The sequence below is a fragment of the Orycteropus afer genome, unplaced genomic scaffold (assembly GCF_000298275.1).
Source record: "Orycteropus afer afer isolate SDZICR_OR568_19922 unplaced genomic scaffold, OryAfe1.0 scaffold00048, whole genome shotgun sequence".
NCBI lineage: Eukaryota > Metazoa > Chordata > Mammalia > Tubulidentata > Orycteropodidae > Orycteropus > Orycteropus afer.
Window position 1 is genome coordinate 3131254 of NW_006921635.1, and position 16100 is coordinate 3147353.

Sequence of the window (16100 nt, forward strand, 5' to 3'; positions counted from 1 at the left end):
CTAACCAGAAGGCTGGCGGTTCAAACCCACCAGCCACTCCTCAGAAGGAAGGTTGGGCATTCCTACTTCCGTAGTGATACTGCCTCAGAAACCCAGGGAGCGGTCAACTTGATGGCAAATAACAACAACAACAACAAATTATATGAAAATTCTTATTACCTAAAAAAAGAAATATTTTTCATTTCATTCAAAATACCTTCTATTACTGAAAACACAGTTGCAACACACAATTGAGAACAAAATAATTCAGTCTTGAAAGGGTTAAGGACCCCTGATGGCACAGTCTTTAAAGCACTCAGCTGCCTGTGAAAAGCTCTATGGGAGAAAGATGTGGCAATTTGAGAAAGAAGTAGCAGTCTGCTTCTGTGAAGATTGTAACTTTGGGAATTCTACGAGGCAGTTTTAGTCTGTTCAGTAGGGTTGCTGTGAGTTGGAATGATCTCTGTGACAATGGGTTTAGATTGTTGTTGTTGTTGTTATGTGCCGTCAAGTCGGCCCCGACTCATAGCGACCCCTCCTTGGGTTTCCGAGGCAGTATCACTACGGAAGTAGGATTGCCCAACCTTCCTTCCGAGGAGTGGCTGGTGGGTTTGAATTGTTGTTGTTGTTGTTGTTATGTGCCGTCGAGTCGGCCCCGACTCATAGCGACCCCTCCTTAGGTTTCCGAGGCAGTATCACTACGGAAGTAGGATTGCCCAACCTTCCTTCCGAGGAGTGGCTGGTGGGTTTGAACCGCCAGCCGTCTGGTTAGCAGGCAAGTGTCTTAGCCACTATGCTACCAGAGCTCCCGGGTTTGAATTAGGCTTAAACAAATTCCAGCAATCCCATTCACACAGATTTATACAGTTGTGATGATGATGGTCAGGAGATGCTTAAAGCTCTTTGCCTACCAAAGCCAAATATCACGAATAGATAATGGGTCAGTATGATGGCAAAACCAATTGAGTACCCATTGAGTTATATTCAGAGAGGGCAGTGCGCTTACAGGTTAGGAATTTCCCCTAGGACCTGGGTAGTCATGGTCACTCAGAGCCTTCTGGAGTTCATTTGTGTCACACAGGCAGCTAGGGGGCGGGAGCTGAGTAGGACCTGAGACGATTCCTCACCAGCTTCCCGCTGTCATAGTCCCACTGAGCTCTCAGGGCCACACTAGCTAATGGATGGGGCAGGGCCACAGTGACACTAGGCAAGAGAGCTCTTGGGAAGGAGATAAAATTCCTCTTTATAGCAGTACTACTTAGAAGTCTTTAAAAAAAAAAAAGTGTTTTATTGTGGTAAAACATAGCTAACATCCATTTTGCCATTTTTAAATGTACAATTCACTGGCATTAATTACATTCACCATGTTGTTCAACCTTCACTATCTAATTTCCAAAACTTTTTCGTCACCCCAGACGGAAGTTTTGTGCCCATTAGCAGTAATTCCCCGTGCCCTTTCTCTCCAGCCCCTGACAGCTTACAAGTCTTTTGCTTGTTGTTGTTGTTATGTGCCAGTGGTCATTATATCAGTCTGCTGTTTAAGTGGGTCACACCTTACTGTTCAGAGTTCTCTCACTAAATCTATCTGGAGCTAATTGTGCACTTCAATTAGCGTGGGATTGGTTTCACGTATATTAAAAGATAAATTCTTTTTGTATCCCCTTCTTTGACTTATTCCATAATTACATATTTAGCATAGTAATTAATAGACTGACCCATGGTATTTTCAATCAAGCATGGTAATTAATAGACTGACCCATGGTATTTTCAGTCACCTCATATGCATGCAAAAGCTAGACAGTAGATAAGGAAGACTGAAGAAGAATTAATTCCTTTGAATTATGGTGTTGGCAAAGAATATTGAATGCACGGTGGACTGCCAGAAGAACAAACAAATCTGTCTTAAAAGATGTACAGCCAGAATGCTCTTTAGAAGTGAGGATGGCAAGACTTTGTCTCACGTACTTTGGACGTGTTATCAGGAGGGACCAGTTCCTGGAGGGCGTCATGGTTGGTAGAGCGTCAGTGAAAAAGGGGAAGACCCTCAACAAAATGCATTGACACAGTGCCTGCAACAATGGGCACAAACATAGCAGAGATTGTGAGAATAGCAGGATCAGGCAATATTTTGTTCTGTTGCACGTAATGTCACTATGAGTCAGAACGCACTTGATGGCACCTAACAGCAACAACAAGAACAATAACAAATTAATGGACTTAGGATGGATTGACAAATAGAATGTTTGGAAATCAATGTAAATAATAAAATGTTAATTTCATGCCTGTGGAAACAAAGGATTGAGAGCAAAAGCTTTTGACCCACATCTAGATGCATCCATGGGTCTCTCCTCATCCAGAGCAAGGAAGAATCAAGAAAAACAAAGATGCATGGAAACACTTAGTCCAAGCGACTATACACCATGCGATCCTCAGCCTATATGACTGATAACTTTGGACGTGTTATCAGGAGGGACCACTTCCTGGAGGGCATCATGGTTGGTAGAGCATCAGTGAAAAAGGGGAAGACTCTCAACAGAATGAATTGACACAGTGCCTGCAACAATGGGTGCCGTGTTGGAGGCAGTCGTACTTGGCTATGCCAAGAGATTTCGAAGACAGCTACCTGGCCCACTGACTGGAAGAGATCTGTATTTGTACCCATTCCAAAGAAAGGTGATCCCACAGAGTGTGAAAATTATCAAACAGTACCATTAATATCACACACAGGTGAAATTTTGCTGAAGACAATTCAAAAATGGTTGCAGCAGTGTATTGAAAGGGAACTTCAGAAATGTGGGCTGGATTCAGAAGAGGATGTAAAACAAGGGATATCATTGCTGATTTTAGCTGGATCTTGGCTGAAAGCAGATACCAGAAAGATGTTTACTTGTGTTTGTTGACTATGCAAAGGCATTCGATTGTGTGGATCATAACAAATTATGGATAATATTGAGAAGAATAAGAATTCCAGAACACTTAATTGTGCTCATGAGGAACCTGTACGTAGACCAGGGGGCTATCATTAAAACAGAACAAGGGGATGCTGCATGGTTTAAAATCAGGAAAGGTGTGTGTCGTGGTTGTATCCTTTCACCATACTTATTCAATCTGTGTGCCGACCAGATAATCCGAGAAGCTAGACTATTAAAAAGAATGTGGCGTCAGGATTAGAGGAAGACTCATTAACAGCCTGCGATACACAGACAACACAACCTTCCTTGCTGAAAGTGAAGATAACTTGAGGCACTTACTGATGAAGATAAAAGACTACAGTCTGCAGGGTGGATTACACCCTAGCATAAAGAAAACAAAAATCCTCACAACTAGACCGATAAGCAGCATCATGATAAATGGAGAAAAGATGGAAGTTGTCAAAGATTTCATATCACTTGGGTCCACAGTCAACACCCCTGGAAACAGCAGTCAAGAAATCAGATGTCATATTGCACTGGGTGAATATGCAAAAAACCTCTTTAATGTGTTGAAGAGTAAAGATGTCACTTTGAAGACTAAGGTGTGCCCAATCCAAGCCATGGTATTTTCAGTAGCCTCGTATGCATGTGAAAGCTGGACAATGAATAAGGAAGACCGAAGAGTTGATGCTTTTGAGTTGTGGTGTTGGTGAAGAATAGTGAAAGTACCATGGACTGCCAGAAGAATGTACAAGTCTGTCCTGGAAGAAGTACAGCCAGAATACTTCTTGGAAGCAAGAGTGGCCACACTTTGTCTCACCTACTTTGGTCATGTTGTCAGAAGGGACCATTCCTTGGAGCAGGATACCATGTTTGGTAAAGTGGAGGGTCAGTGAAAAAGGGGAAGGGCCTTAGTGGGATAGACTGACACAGTGGCTGCAGAGGTTGGCTCATGTGTAGTCAGGATTGTGAGGCTGGTGCTTGACCATGCAGTATTTCATTCTGTTGTACATTGGGTTGCTATGAGTCAGAGCCAATTCAAGAGTACCTAACATCATACTTTTCAACATGATTTTTCTTTCCTTTTTTCTTTACGTTTTTATTGTGACAATGTGATTTTTCGTTGGCATCTTATTTTAATTTCCTTTAATAGAAACCAAAGATATACAAAATTTTAATAGACAAAAACTTAAGAGAGAATGACTGAGAGTACAGAATTGTCATTTTGTCCAGCCACCAAGACTGAGACCAGATAGCCCCCAGTGAAGGGCAGTGACCACCTGGGAAGTGAAACATTTGTCTGAGAACAGAAGGTGTGTCATAAATAACATCTGATTGATCAGGGGTCCATGGCCTTAGGTCAGAAGGTGAACTGTAGCTGTGACTGGGCTTGTGCTTGTGTGTGTGTATGCGCGTGCCCCATAATTAAAATCTGGCCTACCCAGCTTTTGAGTGACTGATTACCTGAGGGTAAAATTCCCTCTCAGTTTTTCTTCCTTGGCTTAAATACACATTTCTGTAAATAGCCTAATTTAATATGAGGAGAATTTAGATTTAGATCTAGTCCTCTAAATCTTTATGAGGTCATCTCCAGTATATATATTTTTGGTTGATGGACAATTAAATAAATCAGTACAGCTAAAGAGTCCAGACACTGCCACCCATTAGACAGTTGAAGTTAACTGTGGATGTGTCCACTCCTCAGCCAGTGGTCACACCTGGGTGACTTTATTCAGGACCAACCCAGTTGTGCAGGAGTGGTGTGGCTACCACAGACCCACTGTAAAGATGACTTGACTCAGGACCGACCAGGCCATGCACGGCAGCTCCCTGCACCACAGAGTCAATGAAAAGGCATGATCGCATCAAGACCATCTGTGGCATAAAACTGAAATCCAGTGACCACATAAAATCCATGTGAGGGAAGGTACTGCAGGCTGTGTATTTTGGACTAATTTTAATACTGCACCGATGCTTAATAAATATACCTTCTCTGTGCCTGTTTTGCATGCTGACATTCCTCAAATCTGTTAACAGGTTCTAACAGTCTTGTTTGCTTCTTTAACTACAAATTAGCATGGGAGACAATACAATAAAAATGAAGCGCCTGTTATATAATTAGAAAACTGCATTTCCTGTGGGCATTTCACCTCTAGGTGCCCTAAAAATAGGCTCAGATTCATGTCACCACTTGACTCTGACAGAGACTGGCAAGTGGAACCATTGGATTTTTATTTTTGTCATAAAAAAACAGATCACAGATCTGTGCGGTGAGACTGAGTGCCTTGGCGGCGAGTGCAATCACTGTCCACACACTAGAGTCATTATCTCTGCAGTTTCCTTGAAGTCGGGAGGGTTGTGCTGACCATTCATTTGTCATGTCTTTTGTGGTGAAATTCCTTTTTGTAAGGGGACTACGTGTGGGTGCTGGGAGGGTGGGTGTATGTTTATTAGGTTAAAAAAAATCTAAGAATTGTGGGTGGAGGCCTCCTTTTGAGAGATTGCAGCTGTTTAGTTCCTGCCTGTGGGTCATCGTCCACATCCAAACCCACTGCTGTCAAGTCCGTTCCCACTGCCAGCGACCCTATGGGACAGAGTAGAACTGCCCCACAGGGCTTCCAAGGCAGCTGATGGAACGTCTTTCCCACAGAGCAGCTGGCAGGTTTGAACTGCCCACCTTTGGAGTTAGCAGCTGAGCACTTGAACCACTGGCCACCAGGGCTCTGAGCTCATCCTCAGTCTGTTATTATCGAGCCTATCAAGCACGTGACCCAGATCTATTTTCCTCAGTGCTTGAAGCTGGTTGTCTCCCCCAGTTTCTTTGCCTGTCTTGTTTCTATGGTAACCCTGCACTCACTGTCCTTGCAGAGAAACCCTAAAGCAGGCGGCAGCACAGAAGTCCCAGCAGCTCTCAGCGTTGCAGGAAGAGAACGTCAAACTTGCTGAGGAGCTAGGGCGGAGCAGAGACGAAGTCACAAGTCATCAAAAGGTCAGTGGGCCTTTGGTGGGGCTTCCTGTCCTGCCGGCTGCTGGCTGTGTGCTGGGAGGCTCCTCAGAGACATGCTCAGGGTGGCTGGGTCTTTCCCAATGGGATTTCAAGTTACCTGTGTTATATGTCTCGTTGTTTTCAAACATGCTGCCATAGGACTTTGGGTAGGAGTGAATTGACGGGTCCTTAAAACACACATAGACACCCCCAAGAGCCCTGGGAACTTGCAAGAAAGTAGAAAATAAAATCTTGGTTAAGATGATGTTATGGCAGTGCGTGTAAATGGACAGAGATAGTATCTTCTCCCCACTACTGCTTGGATTTCAATATGATTTGTTCTGCAACTTTTTTTTTTTTCCCTCTCTCATCAAAATTGTTTTAAGGGAGCTGATTTGAAGAGTGTGGATTTGGTGTGAGGGTTGGCAGCTGGTTTTAACTAGAACTCTGCTTTTCTTTAAGATTAAAAAAAATGTTTTAAGCCTTTTCTTACGGAGCTGTGTGCATGAGGACCCACATGTGCACTGGCAGGGGGAACAGGTGTTACAACTGGAATAAAATCAAGCCACGGCCCACTTCCTTCTGGGTGTAAGGCCAAGGTGTAGCTTACCAAACATCGAAACACACTGATTTTAAAGAAGGCTGTTGTACTCCAGCAGCTGAATCTAGTGTTAGAAAGTTACACCTGACCTTGCGGCAGCAGTGGCCGCGGCCACCGCCACCCGCAGCTGCTCCAAATTACAGTGTTGACAGAGAACTTTGCTGTCGTTAATTCTTGCTTTGTACTCCAGTGGAAAGGCATCTTCTCCCAAATACACTTCGCAAACATTGTTCCACTCTGGATGGAGTCCGTTGGGGAGGTTGCACGGAGTGCCCATTGGCGTGGTGCAGTTGGTGGTGAAAACACTTTTTCCACCATTAATTTCAGACTTTTACAATCTTCACTGTGGTTTCCATTCTTTTCTTATTTCTTGAAAGAAATGCCACATTTTCTCCAGTCTTCCAAGGTGATTATGGTGCGCTTAGTGATGATAGCTGACGTTTATTGACTCTTACTGTGTGATAGGCACAAATAAATGATAGCTACTCTGTCACTTAAGGAGCTGTGGTGGTTTGGTAGTTAAGTTTGTGTGTCAACTTGGCTAGGCCTGGTTGAGTGGCTGGGCAGCTGAATGTAGTTATTCCCCATGGTGAGATTGGTAATTAACTCCATGGTGGAATCTGTTAGAGCCAGTGAATAGCTGCTTTGGGTATGTGGTCTGCTTTCCGTATATAAGAAACAGCTTTGGAAATGGTCTCTAGCTTATGGCATGCTTGAACCCTGCATGTAGCTGGGTCATTGTTCAGCAGCCGGCCATGCTCTGCCAATCTTGGGACTTTTGATGGACTTGAATTAACAGCCTGCCATGTGGTCTGGTAGCATTGGGACTGTGCCGTTTTACTTGTCAACCTTGGCCTTGTCAGCCTCAGCAGCCAGCAGCTGAGTGAAGAAATTCCTCTAGCTTCAGTGGGCTGGGAGTAAGAGGCAGAGCTGAAGCCCAAGGTTGAGGGGCTTTCACCCAGCCCCTGGAGCCTGGCACTTTGAACTCGGACTTAGAGCCTTCAAAATTGGAAAAGAATAAACTCCTGTTTGTTAAAGCCATCCCATTTGTGGTATATTCCTGTCAGAGCGGCACTAGGTAACCAAAACAGGTGGCTTAGTGGTTAAGGCATTTGGCTGCTAGCCATAAGGCCAGTGGTTCAAACCTATCAGCTGCTCCTTGGAAGAAAGATGGGGCAGTCTGCTTCCATAAAGATTTTCAGCCTTGGAGACCCAATGGAGTCACTGTGAGTCAGAACCGACTCAATGGCAGTGAGTTTTAGTGTCTCAATCCTTACAGTAAGTCAGTGAGAGGGCACTGTTATCTCCATTTATAAAGGAGGAAATGGAAACACAGAGAAGATAGTAATTTGTTCAGCATGACTCTGCTGGCAGGTGCCAAGAGATAGCTGCCATCTTCTGATTTGGTCAGGAAAAGAATTAATTAACAGGTGCTGACTTAATTCCAGTCACTGCACTCTCCTTTGATCAGGCCATGTGAAATTTGGAGTTGGTGAAAAATACAGATCCTTTGACCAAGCTAGGTTCCTTTTTTTAAAAAATTTTACTTTTCTTGGCACAAACTAGAGCATCTCACACCTTCTATAGCTCTAGCAGCAGTGTGTGGTAAGGGTTACCAAGACAAGGACCTTGGCTAAGTGCTAGTCTCTTCCCATCTCACGTTGTCTCACTTCACTGACCGTGGTGGAGAGTGGGAACCCGTGTACCAAGCCTGGATTCCAGAAGCAGAAGGGACACGTCAGCCACTCGTTTGATGTTGGTCCTTGGCTTGGCTGATGATCACACTGTCTTTTCTTGCTACTGAGATAGAACTGGGAGGGTTTTGGGGCAAGCGTCAGGATCCCCTGGACTCAGATCTCCAGGGCTCCTTGCTGTCCCAGCAGCTCTGCTTGCTTTGTAGATCAGTTTTGAATTTGCTTCCTTTAGAAAAGGTATTGTGACCAAAAGTTGAAGACCTGTGACTCTCAAGGATGTTAGAAAATAGCACCCACAAGGACAGCTAAGGAAGTGACTTCTCCTGAAAAAGGGGATGGCATACAGTGCTCTTGGTATCTGCTCACAAGAGAGACCAGGTGGATGGGAACTAAAACGTGATAGGCTTTGCTTAGAGGGAATGTTAAAGAGGACATAGGCACCAAGAGAGGTTACGGGTAGTTCTTCCCTTTATAGCTCTCAAAATAGGGACATCATCCATTTAAAATCACTTAGAAACAACTGCAGTCTAAAGAAGACTTTGGTTAATTGATTGAGATTTATTACCAAAACCAAACATGTTGCCCTGGAGTCACTTCTGACTCTTAGAGACCCTATAGGACACAGTATAATTGCCTCATAGGGTTTCCAAGGCTGTAATCTTTGCAGACACAGACTGCTACATTTTTCTCCTGCAGAATGGCTGGTGAATTCAAACCAGCAACCTTCCAGGTAGAGGCCAAGCGCTTAACCACTGCCCCAGCGGGGCTCCTTGAGCTTTATTGCTGTTCTGTAATCTCCTAGAGTCTAGAAGACTGTTTACCTCTGAAAGTTTCAGACTGTGACCTTGTTACTTACTATACTTGAGCCAAATTACTGATCAGCTTTATATGACACAGAGCCACAGTGTTCGGCAGAAACGATTTTTTAGAATAGTATATTTTATTTCGTTGCTGTTGAATATATACACGGCAGAACATACACCAATTCAACAGTTACTCAATGTACGATTCAGTGACAGAGATTACAAACTTCAAGTCATGCAACCATCCTCACCCTCCTTTTCCAAATTGTTCCTCCCCCAGTAACATAAACTCACTGCCCCCAAAGCTTAGAAAACTTTTTTTAAAAAATAATATTCCATTTTGTTTTTGGTGAAAGTTTACATAGTCACTTAGGTTCCAGTTTGACACTTTTCCTGTGAATTGCTCAGTGACATTAGGCATATTTTTCAAAGTGTGTCAGCATTGTCCTTAATTGTGTTCTGGTTGTTCTGTTTCCATTCCCCCCATAATCCTCTCATCCTTATCTTAGAGTAAATGCCGACCTTTCTGTCTCATATAGGTGTTTTTTCAGTAGACCAGCATACTTGCAGGGACTGTCTTTGTTTTGTGTGCCACTGTCATTTTGCTGAAAGGTGACCTTGGGGTGGATTCAGTTTAGGGTTTAAAGAGCATCTCAGGGTGATAGCCTCAGGGAGTCCTCTACTCTCAGCTGGTCCAGTAAGTCTGGAATTGTTAAGAATTTGAGTTCTGTTCCATGTTTTGTTCCCTTCTAGAATGGTGCGTGTATTGTGGCAGAAACTGTGATTTTTTTTTTTTTTAAAGAAATAGCTTCAGTTGTATCACTATAGAAATATTTAAGCTTCATTCTAAAATGAAGATTAGATTGACATGGGATGGGGAAGTTCTGGCCTAGGTCCTGAGTTCTGTCTGGTCCCTTTATTCAGCAGCACCGTAATTCACTGACCGTTTCTGCACAGATGGATTTACCAGTCTCAGTGAATCACTACCATGTGCCCCTGAGATAGTGAGGTGATTACTTTGTAGATGAGGAAACTGAGGTACAAATTTGAAATAATTTACCCAGTGCATGCAGCCAGTAAGTAGGTGAGTTGAGATTTAAATGCCAACTGTCTAACTCTGAAGCCTGTTTTTCTTATTACTGGCCCATACTGAGAACAACACTCATTTCCTCTTACTTCATAGGATTAATTCTTAAGATTAAAAAAAAATGTGCCTGTGAACTAAGAATGGGGAAGGTGGGATCGAGCAGTGTGGTAACACAGCACTCTTTACTGGTATTTTTTTCTTCCCAAATATTTCTTTTGCTTAGAAAACCCAGGGTATCCCAGAGTGTGCTCTGCATCTTAATTACCTCTCTGGGATTGTAGCCAAGATTTGTAATTCTTTGTCCAGCCACTTTATGATGGGAGCTGTTTCGTTTCCTGTTGGTCATCCTTATAACTAAGTAACTGTGGATTTCCAACCAGGCTCTCAAGAGTGATAAGTGAGATTATTTGCTGAAGTAAAAGAACTCCTCTTCCACTGTGGCAGTGGTTTTATGGACATATGACAGTGGACATGTGACACCTTAAAAAGGTGATTTACGGAATAAAGAGAGCCAGTGCTTCACAGGAGTGGTCGCCTCCAAGGTAGGGAGAGATTTGTTCTTCATTAGGAGCCCTCACATGACTCTCTTGACACATGAGCATCATGGGCTCCCAAGTGGCAGGTGTCACCCATCAGAAGGGTTCATCTCTCTGCCTTCACTCTTGTAGGAAGGAGCTGGCAGAGCCCATGAGTCTGGTCCTCTGCTGTCTGCTCTCCTTGCTGGACACTCTTCCAACTAAAATGCTTTCTTCATGTCTCCTTTCCCAAGGAGTATTTTCTTTGGAGAGGAGTGGGGAAGGTGGACAGCCAGGTCACTCAGGATGGTGAGAGACAGGAGCATGTGATTTGTCTGGCACCAAGAGTAACAGAAATCTTGGTAAAATGTCTCCTAGTGTGCTTTCTTATGAAGGAGAGCATGTTACATTGAATCATGGGAAATTGCTGCTGTTCACCTTCATGTGGTTCAACCTTATAGTAGATGGAACTTTTTAAAAAATTTATTTTGTTTCTGTTGAGAATATACACAGCAAAACATACACCAGTTCAACAGTTTCCACATGTCATTTAGTGACAATGATTACATCTTCGAGTTGTGCAACCAATCTTACCCTCTTTTTCCCAATTGTTCCTCTCTCATTAGCATAAACTCACTGTCCCCTAAGTTTCCTGTCTAATCTTTTGAGTCCCTGTTGTCAATTTGATCCTATATAGATAGTTCTTAAAAGAGCAGGATGCCCGTGCACACCTTAGAACAATCAACCATGATAGACCAGAAGGTCAGCATTTGCACAGGGAAGGAGCTCAAAGGGCAGGAATGCATAGTAAAGAAGGATGCAGGGAAAGGTAACCACAGGGAGGAAGTGGGAAGAGAGCTGTTACATTGTAGGGATTGCAGCCAATGTCCCAAAACAAAACATATATGAACTGTCATATGGAAAATGAATTTGTTCTATAAACATTCACCCAAATCGCAATAAAAAGTTAAACAAAGAAGGATGCTCAAGGCAGACATTTTTTTTCTTTTTCTTTTTTATTGTGACTTGGGTGAAAATTTACAAAGCAAATTCACTTTCCATACAGCAGTTCACATACACTTTGTCTCATGACACTGACCACAATTTACCACAATGCAGCAGCTCCCCTTCCACTTCCTCGGATAGTTTTCTCTTCCCTGTGCCCATCCCTCCATGTACTCTTGCCCCCTGAGCTGTCTCCCTGTGCATAAGCAACCAGCCTTTCTTTCTCCCATGATAGTTCTCTCCAAGGAGTGTATCTACATCAGGTAAATGTTCAACTCATATCCCTGTCTATTGTTTGGCTGGAGGCCACAGGCGTGGGTTTAATTCCAGACCTGAAGGGCAACTAAGGGCCATAGTCTCAGTGGTTCCACCAGGTTCTATCACACCAGCAAACCTGGTCCCCCCTTTTGTTTTTCTCCAAATGATTTTGAGTTTTGTTCCACATTGTTCTCCCTTTCTATCCAGGATCTCCTGCATACATAGATCCCCTTCCAAGTGGTTGACAGTAGTAGCCGGGCACCATCTACTTCTTCTGGTCTCATAGTTGTGTAGGCTGCAGATCAGAGGGTAGCATTCAGTACATTCACAGTGTTGTACAGCCATCACCACTGTCTAGTTCCAGAATATTTCATCACCTCACAGGGAACCTTGTGCCTGTTAGCAGTCACTCCTCATTCCCGCAGCCTCCCCCCACCCAGCCCCTGACAAGCGCTAGTCTAATTCCTGTCTCGGTAAATTTGCCTGTTCTGGGCATTGCGTGCTAATGGGCCTATAGGTGTGTCACCTTTTGTATCTGCCTTCTTTCACTCAGCGTACACTTGTCAGAGTTTATCCCTGCCACAGCATGTATCAGAACTTCGTTGCTTTTCATGGCTAAGAAGTGTTGCCTTGTGTAGATGGATCACACTGTGGTCATCCCTTTGCTTCTGGTGTTTCATGTCTCCCTTCTCCAGTCAGACTGTCCCCTGTCCCTCCTGACATCTGCATCTTGCCTGCAGCAGCTACCTCTGATCACCACTTTAGATCTTTGGTGGGTTGGGAAACCTCTCTCATTTCCTTAACAGCAGTTCTATGTCATACCACTCTGTTCACACTTAAAACCCAATCTTCTCTTTTTCTTTACTTCCAAAGTTTTAGAAAGACTACTCTGTTTTCTGCCTGTATTTGTCACCTCCCATTCTCTTCTCAATCCTTGTGGTCTGCTTTTTGCTTCCACTGATGTGCATTGAAATGACACTCGCCGAAGGCCTCGATTGACCCAGTAATTGCCGAGCTCCGTGCCTTCCTTTCTGCTCTCCGTTAGCATGTCTCACCAATGACCACCTGCACTCTGGACATTCTTCCTTTGGCTTCTTCATGCCTGTTTCCTCACATTTCCCCATCTCCCACCATGCCTGGTTACTTACCATCCACAAGCCTGCTTTTCATCCTTGCCTCTGCCTTCCCCCATTTGGTGAGCTTTTCCTTATGGTTAGAGGCCCACCCCAAATCTCAAGCAAAGTTCTCTGCTGCCTTCCCTGTATTCATGTAGCACTGACAACAATTCTCCCTCTGTGCTTGGCCTTTTCTGCTTACAAACGGTGAGGTAGCTCCTGCAGATTGGTCACAGAGCATGATATGCAGGTGGGAATGAGTGCATGTGTGGGTGTTCGATGAAGATCTCATTTTGAGCTAGGGCCTCGGGTCATGTTTTGCAGAACAAAATGCAGAGATTAGCCATTACTGTGGTTGCCAGAAGCCTGATTACCAAGTTAGTGGGTGTCATGGAACAAATTGTGTTCCCCCAAACTGTGTGTCACCTTGGCTAGGCCATGATTCCCAGTGTTATGTGGCTGTCCTCCATTTTATAAATTGTCCTCCATTTTTTGATGTGTTATAAATCCTAACCTCTTTATCTTAATGAGACAGGATCAGTGTGGGCTGTATCTTGAGTTATAGCCTTATAAGAGGCCCACCCTTACTCAATTCCTACTCTTATCAGTTCAGACTCTTGCTTGAGTCACACCTTTTATCTTACAAGAGATAAAAGGAGAGAAGCAAGCAGAGAGGGAAAAGGACCTTACTACTACCAAGAAAGAAGAGCCAGAGTGGAGCACATTTTTTGGAGCCAGGGACCGTGTGCTGAGAACCTCCTAGACCCAGAAGAAGTTAGATAACAAGACACGTGGAGACCTCCAAGGAATACTGGGCCTACAGATGTTCAAAGGAGACAAGGACCTTCCCTTACAGCTGGCACTCTGAATTTGGACTTATAGCCCCCTAAATTGTCAGTTAGGATAATATTGATACATGTACAAGGAAGACCAGTTAATAAAAATCATTATTCAAATTTATGCCCCAACCCTAATGCCAAAGATGGAGAAATTGAAGATTTTACTAACCTCTGAAGTCTGAATCTGATCAAACATGAAGTCAAGATGCACTGATAAATTACAGGGAATTGGAATGTGAAAGTTTGAAATGAAGAAGAATCAATAGGTGGAAAGTATGGCTTTGGTAATAGGAATGACACTGGAAATTGCATGATAGAATTTTGCAAGATGAACGCTTGTTCACTGGAAATAGCTTTTTTAACAACATATATGGTAACTTAGGAGCTCTGGTAGCATAGTGCCTAAGGCACTTGACTGCTCACCAGAAGGCTGGCGGTTCAAACCCACCAGCCACTCCTCGGAAGGAAGGTTGGGCAATCCTACTTCTGTAATGATACTGCCTCGGAAACCCAAGAAGGGGTCGCTATGAGTCGGGGCTGACTCGACGGCAAAACAACAACAACAACATGAATGTGGACCTCACCTGATGGAATACATAAATCAAATCAATGACAGCTGTGGAAAGAGATGATAGAGAAGCTCAATATCATCAGTTAGAACAAGGCTAGGGGCCACCTGCAGAACAGACTATCAATTGCTCATATGCAAGTTCCAGTTGAAGCTACAAAATTTAAAACAAGTCCACAAGAGTCAAAAGATGACCTTGAGTATATCCCCCCTGAATTTAGAGGCCTTTTATGCCTTTTATGCCTTGAACACTGATGACCAGACAAGTTGTGGCATGACATCATCAAGGACATCATACTTGAAGAATGCAAAGGTCATTAAAGACAAGAAAGAAAGAAACGACCAAAATGGATGTCAGAAGAGACTCTGAAACTTGCTCTTAAAGGGAGAGTAGCTAAAACAAATGGAAGAAATGATGAAAGAGCTTAAGTGAAGCCTTCGAAGGGTGGCTCGAAAAGACAAAGTCAATTGTAATGAAATGTGCAAAGACCTAGCATTAGAAAACCAAAAGGGAAGAACATGCTTGGCATTTCTCAAGCTGAAAGAACTGAAGAGAAAATTCAAGCCTTAAGTTGCAATATTGAAGAATTTTATGGACAAAATATTGAACAACATAGGAAGCATCAAAAGAAGACGGAAGGAATACACACGGTCACTGTACCGAAAAGAATTGGTTGATGTTCATATGGTAACATATGATCAAGAGTCAATGGTATTGAAGGAAGAAGTCCAAGCTGCACCAAAGACATTGGTGAAAAACAAGGCTCCAGAAATTGACAGAATACTCATTGAGATGTTTCAATAAATGGATGCATTGTTGAAAGGACTCACGTGTATATGGCAAGAAATTTGGGAGACAGCTATCTGGCCAACCAACTGGAAGAGATCCATATTTGTGCCCATTCCAAAGAAAGATGATCCAATAGAATGCAGAAATTATCAAACACTATCATTAATATCACACACCAGTAAAATTTTATTGAAGATAATTCAAAAACAGTTACAGAGTACATTGATAGAGAACTGCCAGAAATTCAACCTGGATTCAGAAGAGGATGTGGAACAGGGAATATCATTGCTAATGTCAGATGGATCTTGGTTGACAGCAGAGAATACCAGAAAGATGTTTACCTGTGTTTTATTGACTATGCAAAGGCATTGGACTAATGGATCGTAGCAAATTTTGGATAACATTGCAAGAGTGGAATTCCAGAACACTTAATTGTGCTCATGCAGAATCTGTACACAGACCAAGAGGAAGTTGTTTGAACAGAACAAGGGAATAGTGCATGGTTTAGAATTGGGAAGGTATGTATCCAGGTTGTATTCTTTTACCATACTTACTCAGTATGCTGAGCAAATAATCTGAGAAACTGAACTATGTGAAGAATAACATGATATTAGGATTGTAGGAAAACTCACTAACCTGTGATAGGCAATTGACACAACCTTGCTTGCTGAAAGCAAAGAGGATTTGAAGCACTTAGTGATGAAAATCAAAGACTACAGCCTTCAGTATGGATTATACTTCAACATAAAACAAAAGTCTCACAACTGGACCAGTAAGCATCATAATGGTAAACAGAGAAAGTATGGAAGTTGTCAAGTATTTCATTTTACTTGGATCTAAAATCGATGCCTCTGGAAGCAGCAGTTAAGAAATCAAATGATGTATTGCATTGAGTAAATCTGCTGCAAAAGACCTCTTTCAAGTGTTAAAGAGTAAAGATGTCACTTT

General features: G+C 43.1%; 1 protein-coding gene across 1 annotated transcript in view; it reads left to right on the forward strand.

The window, feature by feature from the left end:
• Positions 1-16100, forward strand: part of CLIP1 (CAP-Gly domain containing linker protein 1) — a 101971-nt gene that overhangs the window by 61789 nt on the left and 24082 nt on the right. The window contains exon 18 of the mRNA XM_042780582.1: positions 5760-5880. Coding sequence (XP_042636516.1) covers positions 5760-5880 — 121 coding nt within the window. The remainder of the gene's footprint in view (positions 1-5759; positions 5881-16100) is intronic.